The 22,696-nt window shown below is 37.6% G+C and overlaps 1 protein-coding gene across 2 annotated transcripts; it reads left to right on the top strand.

The window, feature by feature from the left end:
- Nucleotides 1-719: 719 nt before the first annotated feature.
- Nucleotides 720-21,367, top strand: POK2 (phragmoplast orienting kinesin 2). Of its 2 annotated transcripts, XM_077359189.1 has the most exons (39): nt 720-966; nt 1,534-2,224; nt 2,656-2,811; nt 2,904-2,987; nt 3,523-3,642; nt 3,733-3,846; nt 4,441-4,533; nt 4,627-4,787; nt 4,875-4,949; nt 5,064-5,151; nt 5,239-5,297; nt 5,804-5,867; nt 5,978-6,043; nt 6,143-6,325; nt 7,217-7,321; nt 7,414-7,649; nt 7,735-7,804; nt 7,898-7,963; nt 8,350-8,409; nt 8,503-8,582; nt 8,713-8,794; nt 8,920-10,632; nt 11,087-11,152; nt 11,587-12,075; nt 12,887-15,601; nt 16,391-16,498; nt 16,602-16,768; nt 16,996-17,083; nt 17,174-17,248; nt 17,380-17,622; nt 17,741-17,839; nt 18,485-18,559; nt 18,844-18,902; nt 19,012-19,123; nt 19,522-19,632; nt 19,734-19,904; nt 20,357-20,422; nt 20,512-20,631; nt 21,054-21,367. In XM_077359189.1, exons 2-39 carry the CDS (start codon nt 1,535-1,537, stop codon nt 21,153-21,155), a joined length of 9,231 nt encoding a protein of 3,076 aa, XP_077215304.1. In that variant the 5' UTR covers nt 720-966; nt 1,534; the 3' UTR covers nt 21,156-21,367. The 2 variants fall into 2 exon arrangements, with proteins under 2 accessions (XP_077215304.1, XP_077215305.1); XM_077359190.1 differs by lacking the exon at nt 11,087-11,152.
- Nucleotides 21,368-22,696: the final 1,329 nt, after the last annotated feature.

Genomic DNA, 22,696 nt, shown 5'->3' with positions numbered 1-22,696 from the left:
TGGCAAAACCACAGGGGGTCTATATGTAATTTTCCCAAAAAAATATAATCCTAAAAAACCATGATAAAATTAGAGGACGGACATCGGGTTCAGGTCAGGTCGGGTTGCCAAGGCCTCAACCCTAACCCAATCCAAAATTAAATCAGGTTGGCTTTTCCAAGCCCTAACACAACCCAATCCGAGAAAATGCCAACCCAACCTGAGCCAAAATCGGGTTGAACCTGTCGGGCTCGGGCAAGTTGCACCCCTACATTTCTCGTAAGGGCTGTTGCATGTGAGAGCAGCTACATCATTTGAATAAAATGAAAAAGATAAAATCAGAGCCTACGTGGCTGCTCTCACATGCAACTGCCCAAGTGCGGAATGCATTTTGCAATGGTCCCTAGCAAAAATCCCCAGTATCTGTCATCATTTAAAAGGGCTTTCCCGTCCGGTCATATTCATTGTCACCAGTCACCACACAATTCCATTGAAAATTCAAAACTTAAAATCTCAAAAGTAGCCGTTACCAAAGTGAAGTTATAATTATATTCTTCTTTTATTTCCAAAAACACCCCCCTCCCGATTCCCAATTCAAAAACTTAAATGCGCGGCGACATCTCAGGGTCTCCAATTTCAAAACCAGATCAAATCATAGCCGTCCGTTTTTAATCCCCTTAAACAGAGTTCAAAATCAAGAATCTCTTTCTATCTACTCTTCACCAGCTGAATACAGAGAGCTAAAAAAACAAAGAGAGAGAGAGAGAGAGAGAGAGAGAGAGAGAGAGAGAGAGAGAGAATGTTATTTCATTTCCACACTAAGTTCAAGATCTAGGGTTTTGTATTCCACATTTCTTGTCAAAGAAACCCTAGTTATATAAGATTTTCAAGATTTTATCTCATATATCTAGAAACCCTAGATCTCTGAACGAGAAAGATTTCAGGAATTCTTCAGCTTCGTATCTTGTTTTTCAATTCGACTTTCAGGTAATCTTTTTTGCCCTAATTTTGAGTTCTTCAGCTTTAGATCTTTTTTCGTGTGAGCTCTGTTCGCATTTTTCACCCTGCATTTTCAAGATCTTGATCTGTTTGGAGTGCAAGAAAAGCTTTTCTGATGGAAATTTTTTTCTTGGAACTTTTTTTTCTACAATTTAGAAGGAAATGATATGATTATTGTTAATTTAGAGGGATATTATCATAAATCGAAGGTCACTCTAAGTAAAAATTGGATAGGGTTGGTTCAGGTTATCTTTTTTGTGTTCAAACAAAATAGGAAATTTTAGGAATATTTTTCCTTTCCAAATTTTTTTGAAAAATTCTTGCAATCCAAACATAGCCTTAATTCATGAATAAATCCGCATCTTCATTTATGAGTTTTCATTGTTTTAGGATTTTTTACGCCTTTGTGTCTGTGATTTATGATATTATTTTCTAATTTTTTTGATCAGTATGTTGAGGGATTTGAAATTCTTTTGACGAAAAGTGATTTCTGATTTTCTTTCTTTTTTTGATCAGTATGTGATTTCTGATTTTGTTTTTTCATTTTTTTATCAGTATGATGAGGGATTTAAGAATCTTTCGACGGAATTCCGGAAAGAATTCCCATACAGAGGGGAATGAGAATTTGCCATTGAATCCGGCAGATACTTCATTGATTCAACCAATTGGTGACTCTTCTAGGGCTCCCCTGAATGCGATTTCGGAGAGTTTTCAAAAACCTAAACCTGACCCAGAACAAGAATTAGGCCTTAAAACCAAGACAGATAAAACACCCTCCAAAAACAAAGTCAAGGTTTACGATCGTCCCGTCCCATTTCGCACCCCAGATAAACTGGGTGTAACAATGCACGGGAGGACTAGGTTTGGGTGGGCACAAAAGAATGAATCTGGTTCGAATTGTGTTGAAACACGGGATGACATAAAGATTGATGTATGCCATGGTTTGGGTCATTTGCCACCACCGCCAAGTCGAGGTGTTAGTCTTGGAAATTCGGGTCTTATGACTCCTCGTTCTGTTAGGACTGGAGGAAGAGCGATGACAAGTCATTCTGAATGTAGTTCGACGCAGAGTACACCGACGAAGAGTGTTACCAAGCCTCCAATGGCAACTCGCACCGCAAACTTTTATGCAATGTCAAAGGGGTTTGCACTCTCATCTGTTCCATCTATGATTGTTAATACGGTCGAAGTTCCTTATTTCGAGCTGAGAGAGGATCCATCTTTTTGGATGGATCACAATGTCCAAGTAAGCTCTTTTGTTTCATTTCTTCTTCTCGAGTATACTTCCGTATTTCAATTATTGGCATGCTTTGATATAATTTATTGTGAAAAACAACCAATTACTCCAAAAGCTTGAACTGTTAGATATGTTATTATTTAATCATTTATACTTCAACACTCCACCTCACGTGTGACCCCTCATTTTTGGGTTTGGCTGGTCATGCACATGGATTTTTAATATCAAGGAGTTGTTGGGTTTTGAATCCAGGACCTGCCATGAGGCAATGGCTCTGATACCATGCGAAAAACAACCAATTACTCCAAAAGCTTAAGCTTGTTAGAGATGGTTTTATTTAATCATTTATATGCCCACATTTTTATACTGCAAAGTAATGCAAATAGCAACGGACAGATTTCTAGTTGTTGCTTAAATTGATGCCCATTGAATTTTTGCAGGTTTTAATTCGCGTGCGTCCTCTTAATAGCATGGAGAGGAGCGTGCACGGTTACAATCGATGCTTGAAGCAGGAGAGTGCACAGAGCATTACTTGGATTGGGCAAACAGAAACTCGATTTACATTTGACCATGTGGCATGTGAAACAATCAACCAGGTCTGGATCTAAAAGTGATCAAAACAAGGAAAGAGCTTTGTTATCATGCTTTTATTGCTTGAATGTTTTTTGAAAGTTCAAATTTTATTCAGGAGATGCTCTTTAGAGTTGCGGGACTGCCAATGGTAGAGAATTGTATGTCTGGATACAATAGTTGTATGTTTGCTTATGGCCAGGTACTTCTTTAAATTTTGTATGTTTATACCTGTATATCTCATTGTGTCTCCGTGAATCTAGCAACATAATTGTGAACACTTTGGTTGTGTAGTAGTGGTGCAAAAAAGGGTCCAAAAAAAAAGCATACATACATCTATCCTACATTGAGGAGGTCATTGTGAAAGTTTAATGCATATCCCATTTGGGATCCCTTATCTTGTTAAGAATGGATGCTTCTCTTTTAACTTCTTAGTTTCTCACAGTCATCAATCTGCTTCTTGTGAAATAACAAATTACTCTAAAAGCTTAAACTGTTAGAGTTGGTGTTATTTAATCATCTATACTTAGACATTTCCCCTCATGTGTTGCCCCTCTTTTTTTGGGTTGTGACATTACAAGTGGACATTTAACTTTGAGGAGTTGGGAGTTTTGAACCCACTGATACCATGTTCAACAACCAATCACTACAAAAGCTTAAGCTGTTAGAGTTGGTGTTATTTAATCATTTATACTTCAACACTACTAACCCTTTTATGAGCGTGTTTGTGGCTGTAGACGGGAAGTGGGAAAACGTACACGATGTTGGGGGAGATTGATGAGTTGGAAGTAAGGCCCAGTACTGATCGTGGAATGACACCACGCATCTTCGAGTTCTTGTTTGCAAGAATCAGAGCGGTAAGTTTCTCTCACTATTTCTCAATTCCATTGGAACTCCATCTAAAGTGTTGCTAATCGGACTTTCTCCTTCTATCTTTTGGAGTGCAGGAAGAGGAAAGTCGTAGGGATGAAAAATTAAAGTATAACTGCAAGTGTTCCTTCTTGGAAATTTACAATGAACAGATTACGGATCTTCTCGATCCCTCATCCACTAATCTGCTTGTAAGATTCCTAAACTGATTTTCTAGTATTTTGTTGTAAGCTACATTACTGGAGTACTAATATGAGGTCATATTTGATTGTAATCCCATAAGACAGATCTTCTAAATCCTGATTTCTTTAAAAACTAGTACATCAAGGATAATGTAGGAAGTATCACCACACTTTTGTATTGCTGAAATGACTAATTTTCCTTAGGTTTGCAGTGTTCTACCTTTGTAAACTGATAAATTTATAAGACTATGTCTTTGCATTTCTAGCTGTAGGTTTGTATTTTACCATAAATTAATAAGTAGGTAAGCCCAATGGCTATTCTATTTTTTATTAAACGATACACAAGTTGGGCTCACACCCCAATGGTTAGGTTTACTTTGGTTTCAATGAGAATTGGGATGGTGGTGGTGGTGGTGCTTCAAATACTTGGCGAGGGGTTCAAATCTTTGATGAGGGACGGGGGACAAAAAATATAATTTGCATGTGTATGGAATCTTACCCGCACATACGACTGGGAAGTATCTAAATTTAAGTATTTGTATCTGTGGAATACCCTAATGACATAAATACCGTGCCTAATTTATCTTTTCATATGTTTTGCAGCTCCGAGAGGATACCAAAAAGGGCGTGTATGTTGAAAATCTTACTGAAATTGAAGTGGAAACTGTGAATGATATTCTTAGGCTTTTGCTTCAGGTAACCAATCTTTGATCCTTGTCTCCCTCTTTAGTTTAGAAGCTCTTATCACCCACAAAGGCCTATTTTTCATGAATTGGACCTTCTCATCAGGGTGCCGCAAATAGGAAAGTGGCAGCAACAAACATGAATCGTGAAAGTAGCCGTTCACATTCTGTTTTTACATGTGTGATTGAGAGCCAGTGGGAAAAAGATTCTGCCACTAATCTACGATTTGCAAGACTAAACCTTGTAGATCTGGCAGGTTCAGAAAGGTAGTGTGAGAGTCCTTAGCATGTTTGAGTTATTTGCCTTGAGCATAGTTGGAAGATGAAAATTTGACCATTTACTATCCAAAACAGGCAGAAAACATCAGGTGCTGAAGGTGAGCGCTTAAAGGAAGCTGCGAACATCAACAAATCCTTATCAACACTCGGGTAATTGCATATTTTATGTCATTATTATGTCAAAATTGCTTCTTACATGTATAATTCATATATTTTGTACTTATGGCCCCACTCATCATCGTTCCTATGTATTTGTATTTGCAGTCATGTTATAATGATTCTAGTTGATGTGGCACATGGTAAGCAACGCCATGTTCCTTATAGAGATTCGAGGCTGACATTTCTTCTTCAGGTTAACTTCTAATTTAAAATTTCTGACCTCTACTTCTGTTGTTTCTTGTATCTTACTAGTTCCTGTCATGTGTCAAATGTATTACAGGACTCCCTTGGTGGGAATTCAAAAACTATGGTTATTGCAAATGTCAGTCCATCGATCAGGTGTGTAGCACTAGCCGTGCATGTTTTGCTACCTTTTTCACTTAATAATTTCTTTAATATATTGGGTCCACATTTTCTGGTCGACCGACCAGACAACTTATCTGGCCCGTCTCCAGAAATAGAGCGGGGCCCACATTGTTTGGGTGATCCAAACCTTTCATTTGTTGGGCCCTGTAGTAGATAGGTCGTTCCCATAAAATCTTCTCCATAGGATGATCCTAACCCTCCGATTTACAGAGTTTTAAAATTGACAGCACATTATAAATACCTCCACGGATCAGAGGGTTAGGATCATCCTATTGAGAAGAATTTTTGGACACGCCCTATCTACGCAATGGCCCAACAAATGAAAGGTTTGGATCACCCAAACAATGTGGGTCCTGCTCTATTTCTGGTAGACGGGCCGGATAAGTCATTTGGTCGGTCGACCAGAAACACTTTTACATAATATATTTCAATTTTACCATCATTTACTGCACATTTAGTCCCCGTTATCGGCCTTGCAGTTGTGCTGGAGAAACATTGAGTACTCTAAAATTTGCTCAGCGCGCAAAACTTATTCAGAACAATGTAAGTATAATTAACATTGCTTAATGCTTGAATTCCTATGATATTTTAGGCTGATTTTCATTACAACAGCAATGTGTTTAATCTAATCACTTCATTTCTTCAAATTTAAGGCTGTGGTGAATGAAGATGCCTCAGGAGATATAGTCACGTTGCAACACCAGATACGCCTGTTAAAGGTTGTATGGAATCTTATAATAACTTGCATACACATTTTGAGTGGAGTACAAAATTTAAAAAGTGTGAAATTAAAATTTAACTTGAGGTTTGCGAAACAGGAGGAGCTCTCCCTTCTCAAGCGTCAAAATGTTTCAAGATCTCTATCATTTCGCTCAACAATCTTTGGAGATTCCGGAGTTGATGCTGCCCTTGAAGATAATATGCTTGAAACAGCTAGTGGGAATAGTGATGACTTGTCTGGATGTGCATCTCCGGGCATTGTAAGAGTTTCCACTAAACAGGTATGATGCTTTATACTGGCTGTTAAGCTAATTGCTATTTGTTAATAATAATGCAAGGTTAGTTGATGGACCTATTACTGTAACTAAGGTTTAGTTTCCTAAGAATTAGGAAACGGTGCTCAGTTTGCTGAGTGCCAAAATAAATAGTGCTTGTTATTTGTATTTCATCCATAATTGAATAATTTCTTACATAAAAGATTATTATGAGCATATAATGAATTGTTGGATTCAGAACTGTCTCTTACATGTCACTTGGGTTGGGCGAGTGTGAATTATGCTTGAAATTTAACTTTGGATTAATTGGTTAGTGACAAGATTCCTTGAGGAAGAATTTAGTCTAAATTTCAAATTTTGATTTATGTTGATTGGTTGACCTCAGCTTAAATTGAGATTTAAATTCCAGTTATTTTGATGTTAGTGATAAATACACACGTTATTGTGTAGCTTGTTTAATGTCTTCGAAGCTAAATAGGATATGGATTTGTTTTGTTGTTAAACTTTAGAAATTCAAGATGTACCCTTCATTTTGTGGGCACATTATCTATTTATATTTCTTCAAGAATCAGGTAGTAGAAAAATTCAAGAGACTGAAAAATGTCTTTGTTCTCTCCTTCTCACCATCTTCTTGTCATATTATCTCTTGCTTTCCACATATTTGTAGCTTTTTTAGTTTCCAGAAACTTGGTAAATGCCTTCACTAGAGGCAACTTGTGTCATGCACCATTCCAAAACATAAATAAAGGCAACTCAAGTCATTCTTTTTCTCTTTGACATTTTGTTTCCTCTCTATCTAATAATGGGCTGGAGCTTGTTCTATTATCATCATTTACATTCTTAGGAGCAATAAATCTCCGATGAAAACAATTGTGGGGATTTTCCTCTGTGTATCAGTTAAAATCATTGGAAACGATATTGGCTGGGGCCTTGAGAAGAGAACAAATGGCAGACACTGCTGTCAAGCAACTTGAAGCTGAAATTGAACAGTTGAACCGCTTGGTAATTTTGATTTCTTGAAGCAGGATAGAAAACCTTGTTGCATTCCTAATTGTGTGCTTTTAAATTAATTTGTGAGCTCCATTGCTTTATAGGTTCGCCAAAGAGAGGAGGACACCAGGTGTACCAAAATGATGCTGAAGTTTCGAGAGGATAAGATTGGCAGAATGGAGTCACTTCTGGGTGGTTTAATGCCGGCAGATTCATATTTATTGGAACAGAACAGTGCTCTAAGTGATGAAATTCAGTTGCTTCAAACACGTGTTGACAAGAACCCAGAAGTAACTCGTTTCGCACTAGAAAATATCAGGCTTCTAGACCAACTTAGAAGGTAACTCCGTAAGCCTATGCGTATACTTTCTTCAGAGAAAAATTGACATATTTATGACACTATTCTATATGTTGAATTCTTATAGGTTTCAGGACTTCTACACAGAAGGAGAGAGAGAGATTCTTTTAACAGAAGTATCTGAATTGCGTGATCAGGTCTCTATGGAAGTCTGAGATTATGTTCTGAGTTCTTTTGTTCATTTGTGTAGTTTTAAGAAACTTTATGACTACCGAGTTCTGTATTTGCAGCTCCTTGAATTCTTTGAAGGGAAACCTGGACTGGATAAACACCCAAAGTCGAGTATGGGACCCCAGGTTGGTTGACATCTAACCTACCTTCTCTTCTTCTCGTTTTGGGTTGTAAACCATGTTAGCCGTCATTTGGTCATTCATAATGTGAAAACGACCAATTACTCCAAAAGCTTAAGCTATTAGAGAAGGCGTTATTTAATCTTTTATACTTTAACACTCCCCCTTACGTGTGGCCTCTCTTTTTAGCGCTGACCTACACGTGGCACATGTGGCCCCTCTTCTGGGTTGGCCATTAGATGCGGATTTTTAATATCAAGGAGATTTGAACCCAGAACCAAGGTTCTGGTACCATGTGAAAACGACCAGTTACTACAAAAGCTGAAGCTATTGGAGAAGGCGTTATTTAATCTATTATACTTTAACAGATAATATACTCTCCATGTGCACAGGACATTGCACGTGTTGGATTTGCTAGTGCTACTAAAGAAAAAGATCTGTTGTACATTGAGGTTTGATATGACCCACATTCCAACATTTATCTTCCTTTGTTCTTGCTCTCATGTTTCACAGCCATACTTTTCTCATAATTTTCTGTGTTTTAGTTAAAGAAGACCCGTGAAGAGTTGGATGACTGCCGGAATAACTTTAACTCTTGCTTAGAAATTAATGCAAAACTTACAAGGTAATAATAATTGTGCCCTTTTTGGTTTCAATTGAATCTGGGATTTCATTTGTAAATATGAAATATTTGGAACTTGAATTATTCCTTCACACCCTGCTTTCATGAGAGTGCTCTTTTTCGTTGTTCACAGGGAGATAGATGATTTGCATTATCAACTAAACAACCTTAAATCTGCATTCTATGATCATGATGCCAATGTTAAACCCCAGAAGGTGAACACCTGATCTTCTTGAAGTAACCTAGTGAAGACATATTTTCTTAATAGTTTTTCATGTCTGTATTTTCCCTCTTTCAACTCTGAAAATTCTTTTAATGGGCGCGAACCGTAATTTTTCAGGACCCCCTTTTGGGATTCCCCACAAAAGAAGATCAGACTTTTGAGACACTTATGCATGGAGCAGTTCAAGGAAAGGCAGCAGAACAGATACATGAAAATGAAAATATAATGAAACATGCAGAAGAAATCATGAATTTGCAACTGGAATTGGATATACTAAAGAGCATGCTCGAAGAAGAGAGGTTGTCTCGCGGTGAGGCAGAAGAAAAGGCTTTATATGTCAATAACAACCTTAAGATCGCAAATGAAAGGTGTTTACAAATCAGCAAACAATATGAACATGCAGTGAATCAGTTGAAGGAGGCAAAATCTGTGATTGAAGCTCTTGAATCCCAGCAAATTCTCTCAATCAATGAGTTGGAGGAGCTGAGAGAAAGTATCAATCAATATTTTGAGATTATTACTAAACAGGAGGAGGAGATCACGATTTTGAAAAAAGTGGGTTCTGAACATCAACAGCTAAGGGACCACCCTTTGAAGAATTCAGAAGGTGAGGATTCCCCCTTGCAGACGAAACTGAAAAGAATGAAAGAGTCCCTTGAGAAGGCTAGGAGACTAAACATGCGGTACCAAAGTGATCAAGTATCTCAAACATCACACGAACAAGAAATGGATGAAGTTCGTAGTCAAGTGGAGGCCGAAACGGCCGAGGTGATTGTTTGCCTACAGGAAGAGCTTGCTACACTCCAACAACAAGTTGACAATAGTAACACAAAAGAGTTAAAGATGAAACAAAGCCTAATTCTTTTGGAAAATGAATTGAAAGAGCTGCGGGGAAGGCTGTGCTCAGTGGCCCATGATAATGAAAGGCTAGGTGAACTGCTTGATGAGCGAGATGAGGAAATAAGGTCGTTAAATGAAGAGTGGGAAAGGTTATCATGTGAGGTTGCCGACGTTCTTGCTGATGGACACGTGGCACTTGAAGATGCTTCTGATGAGGTGGATTTTATTGCTGCGTCATTCCCTCAAAGGAGGACTTGGATTGGCGATCAGGTTGAGAGGATGATTAGAACGATATCCGAAAAAGAATTGATGATTGAAGAACTACAAAAGTGTTTGGAGGATGCACAAAATATTAAGAATGATATGGAGTGGAAGTTGAGGTCTTTAAGAGGGGCAACATTAGCTATCACTGAGTCACAACAGCAAGAAAGCGACGAGAGAAGAAAAGAAGTTCTCTTGTTGAAATCACAATTGACTGAAAAAATGTTGATTATAGATGATCTAGAAAATAAGATTAAGATTGGGGAAGATCAGATTAGGAAAGCTGAGATTTGTGCAACTGTTGCTTTCATGACAGTGAAAAGATTGTCAGAGATAAATTTGATTCATGTAGAGGCGTTGAAGCAAACAAAGATCCAGCTTAACAAGTCTGTTGTGACCGCTGAAGCCGAAAAACAGATTGAGGCTCTAAAACTTCAATTAGAAGGGTCCGAGGTAAACATAGAGGAACTAAAGCTCAAACTTGCTGAAGAGAAGGAATGTGTTCGAGTTGTGGAAACAAAGCTAGAAAAGGTCGAGAGAGATTGTGCTGAATCAAGAATTTCTAATGATCTTTTGAAAACGAAGGAGAAACTAGATGAGTTTAAAATGGGTGTATCCACACTCAGTTCATGTATGAATGAGTTTGTAGAACTGGTTGGAGGACCTGAAAAAGTAGAGACTCCAGGAAAGAAAGATTTCACTTGCGAAGGAGGAGATACTAAGGGTAAGGTAAGCTAAACATTCTTGCTTTCTGCGTACTCCCCAAAAAAAAACATGCTTTTTGATAAGCCCCACATGATTTCTGTCATAAACCTATGCATTGAGTTTGAATCAATCGAGTTGAGATCTGTCAAACAACCAATTACTCCAAAAGCTCAATCCATTAGAGATGGTGTTATTTAATCTTTTATACTTTAACACTCACCCCTCACGTGTGGCCCCTTCTTTGTGGGTTGGTGTACACGTGGCACATGTGACCCATCTTTTTGGTTGGCCATTACATGGGGATTTTTTAATATCAAGGAGTTTTGAACCTAGGACCTTTGCTCTGATACCACATCAAACAAAAAATTACTCCAAAAGCTTAAGCCATTAGAGATGGTGTTGTTTAATCTTTTATACTTTAACAAGATCATCATTGGATATTAAATGTATAAATTCAAAGTATTTGGATGCTTTGCAGCCTGAGATTGAAACAACTCAAGGCATCAGTGACAGAGAGTTGCCTGATGGTCGGGTGAAGGGTAAGGTAAGCAAATTTTTTTTGCTTTTTGCAGACCCAAAAAAAATCTTGTTTTTTGATAAGCCCCTCATGATTTCTGTTATTAAACTCTGCGTTGAATTTGAGTAAATGGAGTTTAAATCATCATTGGATATTGTGAAACGAATACTTACTCCAAAAGCTTAGGCTATTGGAGATGGCGCTAGTTAATCTTTTATACTTTAACAACCCCCCCTCATGTGTGTGGCCACTCTTTTTTAGGGTTGGCCTACATGTGGCACATGTGGCCCCTCTTTTACGTTGGCCATTAGATGTGGATTTTTAATATCAAGGAGTTTTAAACTCAGGACCTTTGCTCTGATACCATGTGAAACAACCAATTACTCCCAAAGCTTAAGCTGTGGGAGAAGGCGTTATTTAATCTTTTATACTTTAACACAAAGTATTTGGATGGTTTGCAGGCTGAGATTGAAACAACTCAAGACCCCGGTGACAGAGAGTTGCATGATGTTAGTGTGGCATGTAGTAGTACAGTGTCGTCAATGGCTGAATGCTATTTGTTTAATGTAACTAAGAACACGAATGATATACACTCCGGTGAACAGGAAGAGTGTGACCTGGGAAAGGCTTCAGGAAGTTCGTGTGATAGAGATTTCACCATTCTTCTTCTGAAAAAGGAAATAGAGTCCGCTCTTGACAGCTTAAGGGCCGTACAAGCCCAAATGTTCAAACTACTTGCAGAGAAAGAGGAGGTAAAGAAATCTGAGAAAGAGAGTCAGAAAAGGATTGAGTGTCTTGCAGCCCAATTACTTACATTGCAAAGAGAGATGTGTGACAGAGAAAAACAGTTCGAGTCAAGAACGATGGAGTTTGATCAGAAGGTGCAAACAGTCGAAGAAATGGTGGATGAAGCTAATGCATGTTGGCGCAAAGCAAAAGAATCCAAAGAGGTAAAAATATGATGTTCCCTACTTTGTTGAACTCAAAAGGATGGATTGTGATATAGCTATGATTTAGCCGACACTTTAAATTTATTGCCGACATGTGTCCTGCCGTGTCCAACACGACACTCGTGTTCACACGTGTCGACACTCCTTTGGTCGCTCTTAAATGTACTACTAGAGGAGTCTTAGAGTTAATGTGGGCGCGTGGACACATTTTTGTACTGCGTCAAGCGTGACATTCTATTTTATTATTGAATATTGAGTTTACCTCTTTTATTATAAACTTTTTTTTTCGTTCTTCTTTAACTAATATTTGTTGTTTTATCCCCTGTTCTAAACCTAAAACCCTAAACAAACTCAGATTGGAGATGGAAGAGAACTAGATTAAATTGATGAATACATTGTTATTTGATCATCTCATGTTTGTTTTCGATCATAGTTGATTAATTCTAAAATGTATTAGTTTATTAAATGAATAGCATATTTATATTGTTACAAATTATGATAGTAATCAATAATTTTATGTATATGTATGTGCCACCATTTCTAGATTTTTAGATGTAACTCGTATCCATGTCAAAACTTGACACACGAATCCGTATCGACAAATCATGGTGATATATACTTTCTACTTTAGTCGTGTCCCTGTTTCTAAATTTTGGGGTTTGCGTGTCTGACACTCTCGTGTCCGTGTCCACAAATCATGGTGATATAGTTTCGATTCTTTTCTAGTTTTTTGTTTCATTTTTTTTCTTCCCTGTTGTACTTCAATGTTTTCAGTAGCAGATATTCATCCCTTTGTATTGGCTTTGTGCAGGCGCTTGAGCTTGAGCTTAGTAATACAAGGGTGGTTGCAGCCCAGAAAACTGCTGAGGCTTCGAGTCTGCTCGCTAATTTCATGGAGGCTCAAGAAACTATGAAAGAAGCGGATGAAATGGTAAATGCTCTGATGGCAGCAAATGACTCTGCAAAACTTGAGATAGAAAGGCATAAAAAAATCGAAGCATCTTTAACCAATGAGAGAGACTTTTTAACCACTGAGGTCCAAAGCTTGCTGTCTTGTAATAATTTGAAAAAACAACAATATGACCATCTAGAAAAGCAGTTCCATTCAAATTTGGAAGAAACAAGGAATCTCGTTCAGGTGTTGGAGGATATTCTTATGGAAGTGCAGGCCACTTTCAATGAGGAATCCAAGTTAATCATCTATGATATTCAAGGGTTGAAAAATGAGCTTCTATACTCTACGAATTTAACAAGAACGTGGTTAGAGGACATCTGGTCTGAAATTATTGGCAAAGATTGTGCCATGTCTGTGCTACACCACTGTCATATTGGAATTTTGTTGGAGTCGGTAACTGGGCTCAATGCAGAAAATGGGTTCCTTCATCATGGTCTGTGTGAGTCAAACTCAGTTATAGCTGAGTTGAGAGAGCACAATTTTAGAACAAAAAGAGAACTTGAAATGTGTAGTATTCTCAAGGGAAAGCTACTGGTTGATATCAAAAACAGTTTCAATCGCATCACGAGAAAAGAAGATGAGGCAGGAAAAATCAGTGCTAAACTAAGCTCGTTCGAGAAAAAAATTTTGGATTTACAATTGATGGAAGAGACAATGTTGGCTAGGTCAAATTCTATGGGCTCTGAACTTGCTATGTTGATGAAAGAGTTAGACCTAAGTAACAAAAATGCTTTAACAACTCTTTTGGATCAGAATGAGCTTATTATGATAGACTTGTCTGCTAAAGACTTGGAGTTGCTTATCTTGGCATCAGAGTTGAAGGAGAAGATTTTAGAACTAAATAAGATGTTAAATCGAACAGTTGAGTTGGAAACGGACCGAGTTGGAATTAGTGCAATCCTTGAGGGAATTTGTGAACAAATGATTTTTATTATGATAGATGAGCAATTGGAGAAACAAATTTCAATGGATAATCTTCGAGAAGTTTCAGATAATGCCAACAAGAAAATTAGGAACATTACATCTGAGATGGAAATCATGTATAAAAAATTTTCGCACGAAAGAAAATTTTTACAGGATGAAGTGTGCCTATTACAAAATCTGATCAGCAGAAACCAGAACAGCCTGGATGAGAAAATCAAAGAGGTGACAGAGGTTAAAGTATCTTATAACATTGCCCTTCAAGAGGTTGAATCAAAAAGCCAAGAGATGGAAATTCAGATTGAGCAAATGAGTAATATGGCTTGTGAAAACTGTACATTAAAAGGCCAACTCAGTGATGCCATAGACTCTAAAGAAAGATTGTCAGCTCAAGTTCAAGTTCTCAAGACTGAAATGGAAAGAATTATTGAAGATATGCAAGAGAAGGACACTACGAGTGGCAAACTTAGTGCTTTGGAGGACGAAAATGGGGTATTGAAAAATGAGGTGCAAAATTTGAAGGCAGAACATTCCAGAGTCCTTGAAGATTTACGGGGCAAAAGTTCAGAAGTGGAATATTCTTCCAGCCGCTTACTTGCCTTTGATCAGCAAAATTGCAAGTTACAGGACAAAATTTACTCCTTGGAAGGTTGCATTGCCAGTGTACAGACTGATCTAGACATGAAAAATTCAGACTTGGAGAAAGCTCAATGTTATTATTCTGTCACCATTAAGGAGCTTGATTTGAAAACTCAGGAGCTTGAACACCAAATTAACACAATGAAAGCATTGAAAGGAGAGAATGATTCCTTGAAGAATGAGCTTGTGTTCATCAAGAAAAAGCAGGATGAAGCCCTCACCTTGCTTAGTTTGAATCTTAAGCACTGTTCTGATTCAGTTCAAGCAGTGGGTACGATTGCCGGTGCGAAGGATGAAAAAACTATTACATTGTTAGATAAAATGTTTCGAGACATTTGTGATTATGAAGAAAGGGCATCTAAGTTCATGGCAGAGTCTGAGTGCTTGGAGATATCCGCTAAGGAACTGATGTCTGAGAAGTTGGCAATCCATGCTGAGTTGGCCCGAAAAGACGAAATCTTGAAAGGCATGTCATTTGATTTGAGCTTATTGCAGGAGTCGGCCTCTAACGCAAAGGACCAAAAGGATGAATTTGAAGAAATGATGGTCATTTTGGAATCACTGGAAAATGATTTGGAATTGAGAACAACTGAACTGGATGAGGCTGTTAATCGTGGCCAGATGGTAGAATCTCAATTGCAGGACAAAGTTAACATTATCTCGGCTCTTGAATTGGAGCTTGCCCGAGAGCACGGTTCACTAAAACTGGTGTCAGATGAAAACCTTGAGTTGAAAGCTAAGATGGAAGACCTCCTTGCGAACAAACATTCCATTGAGGAGGATTTAGCAGAGAAAACAAAGTTAAATGAAAGGTTAGACGAGGAACTCCTCAAAATGAGTTCTTCACTTGTGCAAATGGATTATGCACTTGAAGATTTGAAGAATAATTTGAGCAAAGTTACCATGGAAAGGAATTCACTTGATTCTGAGATACTTGCCTTGAAAGAGCAGGTAGACATGGCTCAGGCTCTTGCTGAAGAAAATGAAGCTATTGCTACAGAAGCTCGACAGGTATGTTCTGATTTGGTTGCTCATTAATTTATCCCTAAGTTCTTCATTTGTGTCATGTTTGTTTCTCAATGTTTGCATGGTTTAAAATTTCGAACGAAATCCAAAATTTCGGATTTCGGCCAGGGCTGACACCGAAAGTACATGACTTTGGTGTCGGCCCAAATTTCAGCCGAAATTAATTCCGAAATTTCGGTCAATTCCAATTTTATTTAGTTTTTTCCTAATTTTTTGAATGTTACAAAATTTCGGTCGAAATTACTGAAATTTCTGAAATTTTATAACATCACCATTTTTTTTAGAGAAAACGGTTTCTACAGAGTGTAGATAAGTTATCTACAGACTAGCTTAAAATACAGTGGAGGGCATATTGTTCGGGTGATCCAAACTATTCATTTGATTGGCCCTCACATAGATAGGATCATCCCAACCCTACGATTTGTGGAGGTAAAATGGACGTGTATAAACCTTCACAAATCTGTCCAGTTTTTGCCTCCATGGTTTGAAGGGTTAGGGTGATTCAATGGAGCTGATTTTTTGTGGACACCCTATCTATGTGAGGGCCAATCAAATGAATGGTTTGGATCACCCAAACAATGTGGGCCTCCACTGTATTTTAAGCTAGTGTGTAGATAACTTATCTACACTTGTGTGTAGAAACCGTTGCTCTTTTTTTATTTATAAATTACTGAATTTCTGCCGAAATTTCAGTATTTCAGCCAAAATTTCAGTGCCAAAACCGACACCGAAACTGAAATTGTAATCCTTGTGTGTTTGTTTAATCATTCTCAGATAGCTGAGGCAAGAAAGACTTATGCTGAAGACAAGGAAGAAGAAGTTAAGCTGCTAGAGAGATCAGTTGAAGAGCTGGAGTGTACTGTGAATGTATTGGAAAACAAGGTGAATTTCTTCAATAGTTGGTCCTATGTTCAGAATCTCATTCTGCATTGCCTTTATTTAGTATGTAATTTTTTCGAATGGCTTATATTTTCCATTTTATTAGGTTGAGATTGTGAAAGGAGAGGCTGAAAGGCAACGTTTGCAGAGAGAGGAGCTGGAGATAGAGCTTCAGGCAGTGAGACATCAAATGCTGACAGTGCAAACTTCTGGTGCAATTTTGAACTCAGAAATTCAAAAAATTAAAAGAGGCGGAGGTGATGACATGCCCAGGTTGGTTTGAAGCCATCACAACCTATTGTCTTAAGTTACTAAGGTCCTGTTCGTTTTAGATTATGAAAACTGTTTGTCAGCCCTAAATTGGACTCAAATTTAAATTTAATTTTGAATCCAATTATAGGTTTTGGACTTATAATAGGTTGTCATAATCTGAAACGAACAGGGCATAAAATATACTACAGATCAAAATATATGCATAATTATGTTTTGCTTTTATGCAGGGATTCCGAAGAGAAACTGATCGATCTTCAAAAAGCCCACAAGCAGATACAACTTCTTGAGAAGAGTGTGGCAGAGAAGGATGCAGAGGTGTGACCATTGGGTGAACATATTAGAATTTGACACTTCCTAACCTCATATTGCTTATTTTTTCAAGCAAGTTTATTTTTTTTCCCACAGATTGTCCAGTGCAAAGCACATATCTCTGAGCTGAACATCCATGCAGAGGCACAAGCACGCGAATACAAGCAAAAGGTAGACTTCCACTAAATTATTAATGGGCATTTGCTTTTCATATTAAATTGGCCATAAAAAAGGTAGTATGCATGGTTTCTCTTTCTATCTTTTACTTTCTGCAACTAATTAGACTTTGGAACTTAAAACAGTTCAAAGCATTGGAATCCATGGCACAAGAAGTCAAATCTGAACCAGTCTTATCCCATGTCTTAAGCTCAACAACAACCAGATCAGAGAAGACTTCTGTAAAGTCTAGGGGTTCTGGTTCCCCATTTAAATGCATTGGGTTGGGCTTGGCACAGCAAATAAATTCTGAGAAGGAAGAGGAATTGATTGCAGGGAGACATAGGATAGAAGAACTGGAAGCATTACTAGCAAGCCGACAGAAGGAGGTAGTTTTTTTTATATTTTTTGCTGCTCATCCATTTTGTATTTTTCTCTTTTCACCTTGCCAATGTGTGAGGATGCACCTACGACAAATTAATGAGCTCCCTCGGTTATCCTCTCCAGATATTTATGTTGAATACCAGACTAGCCGCTGCAGAGAGCATGACACATGACGTCATTCGTGATTTGCTGGGAGTTAAGCTGGATATGACAAATTATGCTGTAAGAAGATCAACCTCTAATCATTCCTTAAAAGTTTATTCATGTTCATTGAAATAAGGCCCTGTTTGGATTGCAAGAAATTTCGAGAAAAGTTTGGAAAGGAAAAAAATTTCTAAAATTTCCTACTTATTTTACATACAAAAAAGATAACTTGAACCAACCCTGTTGAGTTTTTATTTATGATGATATCACTCTAAATTAACCACAATCATTTCCTTTTCCCCAAAACTGTGGAGAGTAAAAAATTTCCCAAGAAAATATTTCTGTTAGAATGTTCTTCTTGCAATCCAAACAGGGCCTAAAGGACGCAAGGCCAAGCGTAGGAGTTAAGAATCCCAGTCCGGAGACTCGTGGCCTCAGAGCAGGAGGGACCATTGAGGTGGTTCATTTGGCTGGGTTCTTATTAAAAATTCATGTAACAGCGGGCATGTGATTAGGATAATGTTACAATTTTTTCTTAATACATAAGATAGAGAAAGTCTAAGTGGAGGACAATTGCTCTGTGCCTTAAGATGATTTGTATATGTGATTAGGATGACAAGATGAATAGATATACATTCTATCTATTTTTCATGTCCTACCCATATTCTATTCATGAAGCCTTCACACTTTCATACTTACCACTTTTCCCTTTCTTAATGTCAGTTACTTTTCGATCATCAACAAGTACAAAAGATAACAGACAAGGCTCGAATCCACGGTGAAGAATCTCTAGTAAAGGTCTACTTCTTTACTTTAATCATTAGAGTAGTTCTAAACTGAAGGGCGCCCGTCCAAAAAAGGATAAAAGGGCGCCCCAATTGGTTGGAAAATCACCAAAGTGCATTAAATGGGATGAAAAGTCAAAGAACATTAAATGTACTTTGGTAAGTTACAACCAATGGGGGCGCCCTTTCATCCCTTTTTTTGGAAGGGCGCCCTTCACTTTAGAACTCCTCTCATCATTATATCAAGGCTGTCTAAATTCTTGCTTGTGAATTTTATTGAGAAATATGTGGCTTCAGGACCAGGTGGTGGTCAAGCTAAAGCAGCAGCTCAATGAGTTTATTGAAGAGAGGCAAGGGTAGGCTCAAAACCAATCAATAATTGTTACTCCAGTCTATTTTCTGTTTTATGAATGTTGTATTTTATTTTATAGCATGACTCAGTTGTTTGAAACTTTTATTTTGTAGGTGGCTAGATGAAATAAATCGAAGACATGCGGAGTTGGTGGCTCTACAGATTGCATCTGAAAAGCTTCGGCAGCGCGATCAGTTTCTTACAACAGAAAATGAAATGTTGAAGGTCTGAAGAACTAATCTTTTATGCATTTCAATTTACTACAAACTTGTATCTTATGAGCATAGTTTTAAATTTTGGCTGAAAGCACATTGAATCAGATTTTTACATGATTTCCCAGAAATTCATCAAAATTCAAAATTTCAACCGAAATTTCGTTTTTCACCCTTATTTAAGATTTCCACCAAAATTTTATACATTTCGGTGGAAATTAAAAAAAAAAAAAGAAATAAATTTTTGTCAAAATTTTACAAGATTTGGACTGAAATTTCCACTGAAATCTTTTGGCTGTGGCCGAAACTGACATTTAAAACATTGCTTACGAGTTGCTTAAAGTCACAGTTAAAGATAGATCTTCTTTGGTCTGTATGTACCACTTGAAAATGCCTGAAAAAATTGTGCAGGTGGACAACGCAAATCATAAGAAGAAGGTCATGGAACTTGAAAATGAAGTGAAGAAGCTCTCTGGACAGCAAAACCTCCAGCAGCGTATCCATCACCATGCAAAAATCAAGGCATGTAAATTTCATTCAATTTTTATCTCCCCCTTTTTAGTAATTCCACCCTGAATTCACTTGTCATTAGTATTTAGCATGACTTACCCACCATGCAACAGGAGGAAAACAACTCACTGAAAATTCAAAACGAAGACCTCAGCGCTAAGCTTCAGAGAACAGAGGGTCTTCTCTCACGCGTGAAAGAAGAGGTTGCCCGTTACCGTGCTTCTTGTGGAAAGAATCCTTATGTTGATATGGACGAGGAGCAACGATTAAAGAACAAACTACAGGTTGGTTTCTGATCAAGAGGTATCCTTTTGGTGTTCTTTGTCCTTTTGAAACAACCAATTAAAGCTTAAGCTGTTGGAGATGGCGTTAACACCCTCCCTCACTTGTGGGAGATGGCGTTAGTTAATCTTTTATAAATTTAGACTACCCCTCACCTGTGACCCTTCTTTTTAGGGTTGGCCTACACGTGGCACATGTGGCCTCTCTTTTTGGGTTGGCCATTACATGTGGATTTTAAATATCAAGGAGTTTTGAACTCAGGACCTTTGCTGTTTGCTCTGATACCATGTGAAACAACCTATTAATCCTATAGCTTAAGCCGTTGGCGATGGCGTTATTTAATCTTTTATACTTTAACAGACCTCAAGGAACACTTTGTCTGTTGAGAGATTGGCTTCAATGTGTTGTGAATTGTGACAAATGCTGGCCTAAAATCCTCATATGTTTTGAACAGGATAGTGAAGAGGAGCGGGTCCAACTGGCTCAGAAACTATTGAGCTTGTGTACCAGCATTTTAAAGGTGGTGTAAATTCTTGATTCCTACTTTCTCTGTCCCATGCGCCTTTCACCGAAAGTTTACAAGTGATTATGCTTTCAAATATATTGCAGGCAGCTGGAGTAACGAGGCCAATGTCGGATATAAGCCCTTCTGTGGCAGAAGAAGCAGTTATCCAGCTCAAGGATCGGATTACATCCTTGGAAAGTGAGCTTCTAGATTTGAAATTCAAGGTGATGGGCTCACTTAAGTGATATTTTTATCCTTGACCTTTCCAAAATGACTTTTCTAATTTCTTATGATGTTGCCTATAATGTAAAACACTATCACGTTTTCATTTCTTCTCCAAGAGACTAAGGCCCTGTTCGTTCTAGATTATGACAACAAACAGTCATTATAGGTTATCATAATCTCAAACGAACAGGGCCCAAGTCCACTTTAATTTCATTTATAATTCGCCTTTCTTTCCCCGCGAAAAGGTGCGTGTTCCTTTTCTCCTACAAATGTCAAATTATAGCGTAGAGAACTAATCTCCATAGAATCTGCTCTTCTAGATAGCGAAAAGAGCCATAAGGAGCTCTATATTATTTTGATAAAAGGGTATGCAACTGAATTTTGAAATACCATACTAACAATGTGTTTATTCTTTTTGCAGGGTAAGATATCCAGTGAAAAAATTCGATTATCCGAGCTCCGACTTTCCTCACCATTAAGCTCGAGGACGAACGAGAACTGTCCTACACCTAGAAGGTTGTGACAGATCTCTGTCCTCCTATTAATTGCAGGGCATAAAAGGAAGGTGTTTTTCACAAGAACTGTTAGCATTTTGCTAGCGATTTTGATGTTTGAGTTGGGCTTGTCTGTAAATCAGAGCTACCTCTCTGAATTATGCTCGTTCATTGATTCTTTTGTACCTGTAACCTTGCATTTATAATTCGTTGGAAATAAAGTTTTGTCCTTTCTCTTACATCACTTACATTTCTCAGAGTTTTGGAAAGGAATTCAATGGGGAAATTATATCAGCACAACCATGTTTTAATAATTTCTCAGACCCAGCTTGTCTTTTTTTAAAAAAAAATTGTCTTTTGAGAGCTTTTTGGGAACTGTAATAACCTTACATCACTTACATTTCTCAGAGTAATGTAAAAGAATTCAATAGGGAAATTATATCAGCACAACCATGTTTTAATAATTGTTCAGACCCAGCTTGTCTTTTTTTTTTTTTTCAAAAATTGTCTTTTAAGAGCTTTTTGGGAACTGCAATAACCTTTTGACAGCTCTTTCAATAATAAAAGACAAGATTGCGTTAGTGAAAATATCAAAACATGATTGTGCTGATATCATTTCCCTTTCAAAACCATCATATTAGACACAACTCCTACTGAGAAGAGAATAAATATATTGAACAACAAAAAGACCAACACTGATTGCAGAAATTCTACCGATTGCAGAAATTTTCTGGAAAAGTATTCCAGAATCTCCTGCTTTTCCATTGTTTGATTACACAAAGAAAAAGTAACTTGAACTAAACTTCTCTAAATCTAATTCCAACACTCTTTTGCTATCTTGGAACATATTAAGAGTGACTTAAACTTGTTGTTGCCTCTCTAATCTTAGATTAAGGATTTGGATCATAGGCTTCATTCTGTATATCTTCTTCAATTATTGTAACCCTTGTGTGAGAGACTTTGTTTTTCTTTCTTTTAACATTCAATAAGTGTATTTGGGCGAGTGTGAAGAGATGTGGAGCCATCTCAAGAGAGTGTGCGGGAGACGCAGAGCTTTCTTCAGAGTTTGTAATTGGGTTGATTCCCCTCCGTTAAGGGAATCGAATTTAGTGAAGTCATCAAGAGTCTTGGTGGAGTGAAGTAGGTCCTATGATTGGAACGAACTACTTAAAAATCACGGTGCACTCTTTCTTTATCTCTTTTGCATGAGCATTTGATTTTTACTTTATCTTGTGCTTAAGGGTTAGTTTTCCCATTTGTTTGTAATTTCGCATTATTTTGGAAAAAGTTTTTGAAACCTAATTCACCCCCCTTTTGGGTTGCCATCACCCCTGGGATTTCATTTGGTATCAGAGCATTAGGCTCTTAATTAGAAATTTTTGAAAAGTTTCTTGATCGTTATATTAAAAAAAAAAATCAAAAATTTAAAAGAGAAAAGATAATGGCAACCCTATCCGGATATGCCGAAGGCCAATCCGTTTCGAGACCCTCATATTTTAATAGTTTAAATTACGAGTATTGGAAAACCTGGATGATTTTTTATGCAATCCTTGGATTATGAAATGTGGGA

The sequence above is a fragment of the Tasmannia lanceolata genome, unplaced genomic scaffold (genome assembly GCF_043159265.1).
Source record: "Tasmannia lanceolata isolate RefF3 unplaced genomic scaffold, GAP_Taslan_0.1 ptg000018l, whole genome shotgun sequence".
In the NCBI taxonomy this organism is placed as follows: domain Eukaryota; kingdom Viridiplantae; phylum Streptophyta; class Magnoliopsida; order Canellales; family Winteraceae; genus Tasmannia; species Tasmannia lanceolata.
The sequence above is the reverse complement of the archived record's forward strand: the minus strand, read 5'-3'. Positions and strand labels throughout refer to the sequence as shown.